This window comes from Vipera ursinii (genome assembly GCF_947247035.1).
Source record: "Vipera ursinii genome assembly, chromosome: 1".
NCBI classification, from domain to species: Eukaryota; Metazoa; Chordata; class Lepidosauria; order Squamata; family Viperidae; genus Vipera; species Vipera ursinii.
Genome location: NC_139512.1, coordinates 100,905,139 through 100,915,000, shown reverse-complemented (window position 1 = coordinate 100,915,000; position 9,862 = coordinate 100,905,139). Strand labels below are relative to the sequence as shown.

The window sequence follows — 9,862 nt, the reverse complement described above, 5'->3', positions numbered from 1 at the left end:
CTTGGAGTTGTTGTACGTTGGTGTCACTTCAAGGATTCTACTCTTTGAGACAGTATCTTTGGTGACTGTATACTGGTAGAGTAAGTTGAATGTATATTATATAAAACGACCATGCATTATGAGGCCCAAATAATACGAGAATCACTGGATTGTTAATCTTCATAACTACCCAATTTCCAGAAGAACCTTAGTCCTTTTCCAGGAGCAAATTCGATGAATCGCTTTCTTCAGCTTTTCGAAATGTCCATATATCTAAAGATTCTGTTTCAGTACCTTGTCTTAATGCAATCTAGGAATATTCTTTTTTTTTTTTTTGGCTACCAGTCAGGATTAAGAAATACTACTAATAAAGAAGGAATGGTTTGTGATTTGCATAAAGGTGAAATGGTGCAAATCTGAAATGGTGAATTAAAAAATAACTTTCTTTTCCTTTGACAGCACTCCAGTTTGTACAAGTTTCCTGCCCGCAGGTGATATTGACAAAGCAAAAAAGGCAACACAGGAGAGAAAAACAGACAGGGATATATTGTCACAACCAACCAATGAGGACTGTATAAATTAGCCCCAAGCTCTTACAGAGACTGCAAAATCAGGGTACAGTAGATAATCAGGATCTCCCAATGTATGATAGTAAGGGCTTTTGGGTGACCTAAAAAGGAATGCCTAGAGCTTTCAACAGGTCATGAGACGGTAATCTTTGAGGCAAGAAATTATTTGAAACTGCAAGAGGCTGTGAGCATATAGGAAGAAGAGAAGGAATCTGTGTTTTATTACCGTAACCCGGCAATTCTAAACTGAGACATTATGATGTGGTGGATAATCCACCCATTTTGCAAAGTCCTTGACACAAGAGCTGTTGCATGGGCTTCACCTGAAAAGAAGCTTTTTGTTTATGTTAAATTCCCCACTGAAAATAATTTGATGGTAATTAAGTAGGGAAGGAAGGTTTTTTTCTTCATTAATTCCCATATGGAAATTCCAAATCAAGAGGCCAGTATGGAAAATGTTTGCTCCAACCAACCTGCACATTTTTATACAAATGTAAAGTCCAGGAGTGAGTTACTGTGTGGTTTATGATTTAATATACTTCATAGTTTGATCCTAAGATAAGTGCATATACAGTAGAATTTTAGCTAAGAGATGATAAGGGAAGCCTGAATTTTCCTTCAGTATTGCACAGGCTGCCCTTGGTTAATCTATACTCACAATACTGAGGATAAATACTATGGGTTTCTCTGCATTATATCACTATAGAACATTTTGTCTTTGGGTAGCACATAATAGTTGTACGCAGGCTTAAGACTCTTAGACTAAGTGAGAAGTCATGGAATAAAAAATCTGGCTTCATGTATGCAAGTTTCTAGAAAAATAAGTATGTTTATTCATTCTGTACAATCAAATGTTATGGTCTTTACCTTCCTATAGCACCAGCCATTTCACAGAAAAATCAAAGTTCCATACTAGACTTTATCTCAATTCCCTTGAATCCAGGTTCAAAGAAAACTGCAGAATACCCTTTAAAAAAGGTTTAAATAAAAGATCCATTTCTCAATCTATGTGTATCTAAAATACTTTTTAATCTTGCATAAATTCACAAATAAATACAATATTGTAAATGTATTTTAAACATATTATACACTCATGTCAGTTAAATGTTTTACATCAAGGCATAGCACACCGCCTCTTACACACATATATACCTTGAAAGGCAGCAATTTAGTGTAATCCCCGAGATTTGGCAACACAGCATTGCCAAGATAAATAACATGGATCAATTTCACAGATATGCTACAAGATAAATAAATAAATAGATGCTATCACATTTTATTTGAAATAGAATTGCTTATAAAAAGAATATACAATAATTGAATAATTATTTGATATAGATATATATATATATTATAACCTAAGTTAATTTAATTTTAAAACAAAACATTTCTTCAACAGTGGAAGGATGCGAAAATAAATAATTTATTCAGCCATACTGAATTATGAAAGGAAGTTGCTTTCAAGACAAATTAAAAGGTGTTCGTTGCTCGGTTTCATGGCAGCTGAAAAACACAAACAAATCCATGCTTAAAAATGCATTATTTTTTTCTTCGCAATTATCAGGTCATGAGACTTATAGCGCTCTTATTTATATATTATATTTATATTTATATTTATTAAACTTATATACCGCCCTTCTCCCGTAGGACTCAGGACGGTTCACAAGGTTTTTTAAAAAACAATACAACAAATTACAAAAATTAAAAACAATTAAAATGATTACATTAACCTTGAATAAATAAAATCCCAATTAGAATCCAATTAAAACCCCAATTAATACTCTCAGTCCAGGCCCGAAAGCTCAAAGAGCCAGGTCTTCAGGTCCCGGCGGAATGAGCAAAGGTCAGGGGCAGTCCTAAGCTCTACAGGCAGCTGGTTCCAAAGGGCCGGCGCACCCACAGAGAAGGCCCTCCCCCTGGGTATTGTCTACCGGCAATCTTTTACCGGCGGTACCCTGAGAAGACCCTCCCTGTGGGAGCGCACAGGACGAAGGGAGCTTGATGCCGGCAGCAGGTGCTCCCTCAGATATCCCGGACCCAAGCCATTTAGGGCTTTAATTTAATTAACATTTAATTATGTTCCATAGTTAAAATGGGATAATATCCTGAATAAATAAAGAGGAGCCGGATCAGATTGTTATGGGGTAAGGATGGCATACGTTTTGTAAACTTACCAAATATTTATGTTTTAAAGAAGTTTTTAAAAGGGTTCCAAAATTAACATTTGACTCTATTCTATATAAACAATTTCTCTTAAGAAAGCCTCTTCCCAAACAGTATAATTGGGCAGTTATAGTAGAAAGGATAGCATAATTACAGAATTTTTTCCACATTTAAGTGAGACTATGCTAGATGTACATTTCTGTCTTGCAGTCTGAATGGTCATTGTTGTTGTTACTTGCAAAGTCGTGTCCGACCCATCGCAACCCCATGGACATTCCTCCAGGCCTTCCTGTCCTCTACCATCTTCTGGAGTCTATTTAGGCTCACACCCACTGCTTCAGTGACTCCATCCAGCCACTTCATTCTCTGTCGTCCCCTTCTTCTATTGCCCTCAATCTTTCCCAGCATTAGGCTCTTCTCCAGTGAGTCCTTCCTTTTCATTAGGTGCCAAAGTATTTGAGTTTCAACTTCAGGATCTGGCCTTCTAAAGAGCAGTCAGGGTTGATCAACAGTCAGGAGAACAACCCTGAATGGTCATAGAACAGACCAATTGCAGGTATCTATGAAAGCAAGTGGATTCACTTCTGCCAAACTTGGCAAACAGGACATCCCATCCCACTTCTGCAGTTCCCACTACTGCATCACAGCTTCCTTCATGTCCACCATGCTCTCTGCTCCACATGGGCTTAAAAAGAGAATGCGGCTTCTCGAAAACATTTCAACACTCCAGAGCTCAGAGAAAAGAAGGAAGCAAGAGGGAAATGTCTCTATAAATAAAACATCCTAATTGCTGAAAATTGCACAAGCCATTTGCTAAATTTTAAAATGGCAATAAAATTAATATGGGGATTGGGAATGAAATTACAAAATCACAGCATTACAAGGCTGCATACATGTTTAAGTTCTAGAAGCAAAAGATCTCTGAATCAAAATAATGCTGGTTTTGGAGTGACATATTTAGATTTAATACAATATTCACTCTTTTTCCAAGTGAAAAAATCATTGGATTCCTATCCCAAATCCAATTATAAGGAAGAAAGCCTAATCCAACAATGAATAGCTGGTTTTCACAACCCTCATTTTCAATTATTTAAAAGGAATAATTCTACTATGGTAATACCACCAAGAGAGCTTTCCCTTCGCAAGAGCTCATGTAAATTGGATTTCAGAGCTCAGAAATGAAATTATGGAGTTGAGGTTTAGTGCACTGAGAGGACACCAGATTCAGGAAGTCTGAACTAAAGGTTATATCTTTTTTTTAAAAAAAATCTCATTATTACCTTCTCACTACACTACATATCCTCTTAGACTGTAAGCCATAGGCTTACAGAAGGATAATAATCCCTTTAAAAGAATTAGATGAAATCACACATCTGTTCAAATGTTTGCAAAATAACATATTCACCGAGGAAATAGAATTCCGATATCATTTCACCCTACACTTACCATATCCCAGGAATCATTCAGCAGATTAGATTTGTACGCTTCTTCTTCGCCTACCAAAAGCATGAGCTCCGACATTGGTAGGTACAAACGTGTTCTTTCCCACACCTCCTGATCTGTTCAGGAAATCTGCCAAACGATGGGTCACGCAAGTTGCCGTGTTACATGCTCGCTTTTGTGCTGTTATGCTGTTTTTTTCAAAAAAGAAAAAAGAAAAAGAAGTGAGTTAAGATCCTTCATGCAAACTTCTGATTTAAACCTTATCTTATAAAAACAAGGTCTTGTGTTGCCTGCTACCTAATCCCAGATCTCCCCAAACTTAGGTTGGCAAAATCTCAAGAATGCCAATCTTTGGGAGTGGGGGGGGGGGGCGGGAAGCAATTGTATGTGATGGTGAATGGAAAAGACTTCTGAAGCTTGATTGTTTCCTTGCAGGTGTTTCATTACCCAAACTAGGTAACATTATCAGTGCTAGTCCTAGACCTAGAAAATACTTCTACTTTCTTAACATACCAGTGTGTAGAAAAACCAGACCATTGCACATTCTTCCCCAACCTACCAAGATCCAGAACTGTAGGGAGGGTAACCTACAGCTTTTCTAAGAGGGCCCAAACCCTGGATTTCCAAGGATTGCAGTCCTGTAGCATCACGGTTGGCCAATGCCACTGCATATGAGGGCTGTTGCTTTCATCTCCTGGGTCTACATTTCCTAATGTAATATCATTTCTGGGCATATAAGATATCAGGATGATACATGATATATTTGTCTGATATCAGATTGGCCATGGCTGTGATCCAACTTGGTTTTTCTGTTGCTCACCTCTGACAAAACATCAGTCTCATTGATTTGAATGTTTAACTTAGCCAAGATTGTTCCCACAATGAATACCCCCCCAAAAAATGTATAAGTCAGTGTTTGAATTACAGGCATACTCTGTAATTTTGGATTCTCTTGCATTAAATTATCTTCAGGCTGTTATGTCAAATTAAAATAAGTAACTTCTTCATGAACAATCAAATACATAAATAGAAATATAAGATTAAAATTCTTACCTGGAGGAAGTCAAACAGAATAAAAGTTTTGTAACTGAACAACATTGCTCACATTTGGAAACCAGTTGTTGTGTTTCTACACTTCTGAACAGATTTGTAAGTTCATACTATCAAACTTAGTGTGACCCCTTTCACTGACTTCACTGGATGAAAGTTATCACCTTACTGATTCATCCAGAACTAATCAGATATGTAGCTATTTCAAAACACTCTTAATTAAGCAAAAACTTGTAAGCATCCATATTGTCTTCCTTATAGCGGGATGAAAACTCTTTAAATTTTGCTACAAACCCCACATTTTAAAAATGGTATAAATAATGTGTAATCAGAACATAGACCTATTCCTTATAGAAAAATAGATTTATTGAACAGTTGCATGATTGGGAATGAAAGAAACATTTATTTCATTTTTTACAATGAGTAGCCTCAAATAAAAAAATGATGCTTTGTTATTATTCATAAAATAAGAATCTAAAAATAACCAATTGAAAATTCAAGGCAATGTTTTATTCCGATGCACTTTGAATTTGGCTTCTGCTTTTCCCCAGCTCCCTACAACAGTGGGCGGGTGTGCATTTTGTCCTTAATTTCCTAACAACTTGGACTTTGCTCTACTCCAAGCATTTCAGATCTAAAAGAACACAGCAAAGTTAGCAGTGAAGGTTAGATCCACATCATGCATCAAGTTAAATAAAAGAAGGAAACCAAAAAAAAAAAGAGAGGAAAAAATAAAATCAAAGAGGAAGCCGAGCCCATCTACTTGCTTCCGAGGGGCTTCCTCAGTAGTTTGCATAGCGTTCATTTTCCAGCTCACTCAACACATTCCTTTTCTTGCCAGGCGTTCCAGCCCCGACGTCAGTACGAGGGTATGTTTGCAACTTGTGCAATTCTTGAGACAGTTTGCCCAGCACACAAGTGCTCAGGTTGGCACAACGTTTGGAAATAGGTCTATCCAAGCTGCAAAGGGGGAAAAACATGCTGAACAAAGTAACCGGGATGGTGGTGGGTGGGGGGGGGGGTGGGGGGGAAGGAAAGCAAGAAAACACATGCGCAGTCATGCCTTATCTCTCTCCCCTCTCCCCGCGCTCCCTCCACCTCCCCCCCCACAAAAGAACTCCTCAGAGCCTCTTTAATTCAACACAAGGCCATCTCCACGCCGTGCCTAGAGGCGCAAGCCCCATGCAATGTCAATCCGAAGTAACGTCGGAGCAGGAGGTAGGAGGCGCCAGTGAGCCATTGCCCGGTCAAACAAATGAGTTAGGGAAGGGGAGGTGGGTGGGCGTTGGGACTGTTAGCAATTCGGGGGGGGAGGTTAATGCATGCGTCGCTGAGGCTGAACCATTCCTCATGCTTCACCAGGGGAGTTCAGTAAGAGACCGCAGGCGGCAGCAGGGAAGCCTGGGCCGGTCAGGGAAGGGGCACTCTTCTGGCACTCCCATTTTATCCATAATAATAATAATAATAATAATAATAATAATAATAATAATAATAATAATAATAATAATAATAATAATAATAATAATAATAATAATAATAATAATAATAATAATAATAATAATAATAATAAAATAATAAATCCCTTTCTCTTTGCGCTTCAAAGCCTTTCGTACGCGTGTGTCTGCATATGTGTGTACATACATACATACATACATACGTTGTACGTCAGTTGTAGATCCGTAGTCAATCGACGGGATAAACGGATGTATTTAAGTAAGTTGGCGAGCAAAATGAGCGGAGAAGCGAGGGTCCCCTCCCTCGGATCGCCCACCCTAGGTCGTTGTTGCAAGGCGCCTGGTCGGAAGTCGGGGAAAGGCATCCTCGAGGGCAGGGGTCTTCAAACTTGGCCCTTTTATGACTTGTGGACTTCAACTCCCAGAATTCCTCAGCCAGCAAAGCTGGCTGAGGAATTCTGGGAGTTGAAGTCCACAAGTCATAAAAGGGCCAAGTTTGAAGACCCCCTGCTCGAGAGGCAAAAGATGCCCGGCTGCTTGCCCACCACGAAGGCGCTCTCTGCGCCCCCCCCCCCCACAACTGGTATCCGGGAAGGAGACGAGGGGAGGGTGCAACGGCGCATTGGAAGCCGAGAGCTTCTTACCTACTGCCTTCGCTGGCCTGGAGCGGCTCTTCCGCGGTCATCTGGACGTATTCCTTCACCAGGGCGTTGAGTAACCGCCGAGCTTCGTAGTCCCCCAGGGCGTCTCGGTCGGTGACGGGCTCGAAGCCCGCTCTGCGTGAAGACAAGCGCGCCCTGGAAGAGCCGCTCTTCTGGAAGAGCGGCGCTTCTCCTCCCCACCGTGAGCCTGGGTGGGATCAGAGGCGGGAGGGAGCGGCTTTTCCAGCCAGCGCCCGCCAGCCATTCCCCCCCTTCCTCCTCCTCCTCCTCCTCCTCCTCCTCCTCCTCCTCCTCCTCGTCCCCCGGGGTTGGCGTGGAGTGCGACTCGCCTCTCTCCCAACCAAGGGGGTTACGCAGGCTGGGAGGTGGGGGTGGGTGGGTGGGTGGGGGGAGAGTGGCGTTAGGCATACTGTTGCCCGACGCATCCGGAGGGCTTCCGATGGGGGGGGGGAAGGCTGTGCGGGCGATCCCTTTGCTGGCCAGGGGAAGAAAATCACAACGCGGCCCACGGATTGTGATTTGCTGCTTGGCTTATGTGCTTGCACGTTTTGGGGGGTTTTTTTTGTCTGGTTTTTTTTTTTTTTACTTCGCTTTCTACTTTCGGCCTCGCCACCCCGGAGGCGAGGCGAGTGGGGGTGACCGATCTGATACTTTTGGAAAGGAAAAAGAAAGGTGAGGAGGACTGTCCTCTAAAAGCCGGTGGGGTAATCCCGGGTGAGCTGAACCCACGGAGCCAGATCCGCGCCTGCCGAGGGCCCTTAACCCTTCTTCTTTTGCCCTTCCCGTCGGAAAACTTCTTCGCTTCGCGCCCCCGCCGGGAGGGAACTTCGACGCTCTCCTGCCAAGGGCTGCAGGTGCGCCCGCTGTCGGCTGCCTCTTACCTGAGCGGGACTGCCTGGCCGTTCTCCATCTGGCAGGCCACCAAAGCGTAAACGGCGAGGAGCGAGGAGATCTTCAGCACAGCCATAACCTTCTGTCTGCAAGAAAAGCTCAGATTCACCGAGGAGAAGCCACACTGCACCCTCAGCGGCCCCGCCTGTTCCCCTCTGCCTGTTTAGGCTGCGATCCCCACGACGAGCATCCCGATTGACGCGGTTGGGTTTCCCTTTTGAGCGCGAAAGCATACGGCTGGCTGCGGTAAGTCCAAGAAACAGCGAAGCATCTCCTTGCTGGGCAAAAGTTACGCATAGGATCAGGCTGGCCTAAAGTGGGAATTCTCTGAGGGTAATAAATTATCCGTTAATTATGCGCCTTAAAAAAAAGTTTTCTTTAAAGAGAATTCTAATATTCTCTAATATCCATTTAGGAATTTTGAGGGCGTTTTTCTATGGACTATCGGAACTGGGCAGAAGCAACTCAGAACATTGGTGCCAAAAGAGACGAGAAGCAAAAACAGAACCGTTCTTCAAGAACACGAGTCAAAGTTGTGAGAGGTGTTTATGCTTAAAAGATAAAATGCCTCGTTTTTATGTTTCGCTTTGAACTAAAAAAAATAAAATAAAAAAATAAAAAGAACAGCTGAAACAAGCGGACTTCTGAAAAGGCAGTGCTGTAAAATCGGAGTATGAGTCATTTATATACTGGAATATATATATATATATATATGCTAATTCTTAATGTTTAGAAATCCAGAAAAAGGTTACGCTGTATATAAACTTTTGTAAAATACAGAGTCATGTACACAGAATTATAAGCTGTTTTTCACATATGATTTCTTTGTCCCCCTCTCCTTCAGTTCAAGCATTTCCATATGTTCAACACTTTAAAAATGTGGAATATATAGCATTTCTGTAAATATATTTTTTCACTCTTGAATTTTCCTATCTCCATCCTTTTTTAAAAAATAGTGCACCCTGACCCAAAGCCTCTGTATATGCCTGACACACACACACACATAGATGTTCATCTTAAATTCTTCCTTATTTAGACTTTTTCTTGCAAAGTCTATAAGGAAGTTGTGAATGCTATGAGATACTACTGTCTCTGGGAGTAGGGGATGGAGACAGAAGGATGCTTTAAATTATTTTAAATTAATATATATTACCTTGATTATAACAATCTTTAAGTCAACCCTTGCCTGAAAAAATGAGGTAAGTCGCATATTGAAATTAAGATGCTTCTTTAAGGAGGTATTTCCAGAAAAAAAAAATCTTCTTTGCAAAGATTTTAAATTTTGTTTAAAATTTGCAGGATGAACATTTCTTCTTATTCCCTAACATCCTGAAACGCTAATTCTTAATTTTTAGAAATCCAGAAAAAGGTTACGCTGTATATTCCAAAAACTAGACAAAACCTAGCATCCTTAAAATGTAAAACCGATGAATGCAAGGAGGCACTCGCAGCAGCTTGAAGACTGCGACACTGCCTACGGATCTGGGAGTAAATCACCCTGAACTCACTAAGACATTAAAGAAAGCATGGCCAGGATTTCTGCTGCTGGAGTTGTAGGGTTGCCGAGAAGAGCAGAGTTAGTGGAGAAGGGCTTACCTTCAAATGCGAGTCTTCCGTCTTCCGTAGTGGAGGTTTCCTCGGAGTGATTTTC

At 41.2% G+C, this 9,862-nt stretch overlaps 1 protein-coding gene across 1 annotated transcript; it reads right to left on the bottom strand.

Annotated features, from left to right (window-relative positions):
* Window positions 1-4,189: 4,189 nt before the first annotated feature.
* Window positions 4,190-9,862, bottom strand: LOC310632546 (calcitonin-like). Its single transcript, XM_083349794.1, has 4 exons — window positions 9,808-9,862; window positions 8,202-8,297; window positions 7,303-7,434; window positions 4,190-6,164 (listed from the first exon to the last, which is right to left on the bottom strand). Exons 2-4 carry the CDS (start codon window positions 8,285-8,287, stop codon window positions 5,987-5,989), a joined length of 396 nt encoding a protein of 131 aa, XP_083205920.1. The 5' UTR covers window positions 8,288-8,297; window positions 9,808-9,862; the 3' UTR covers window positions 4,190-5,986.

Excerpts from the sequence above, each read along its gene's own strand:
- LOC310632546 (XM_083349794.1), bottom strand. The coding sequence starts at position 8,287 with ATGGCTGTGCTGAAGATCTCCTCGCTCCTCGCCGTTTACGCTTTGGTG. Across the intron at positions 7,435-8,201 it reads GGCCAGGCAGTCCCGCTCAG|AGCGGGCTTCGAGCCCGTCA; the intron begins GTAAGAGGCAGC and ends GTCTTCACGCAG. Across the intron at positions 6,165-7,302 it reads CAGGCCAGCGAAGGCAGTAG|CTTGGATAGACCTATTTCCA; the intron begins GTAAGAAGCTCT and ends CCCCCTTTGCAG.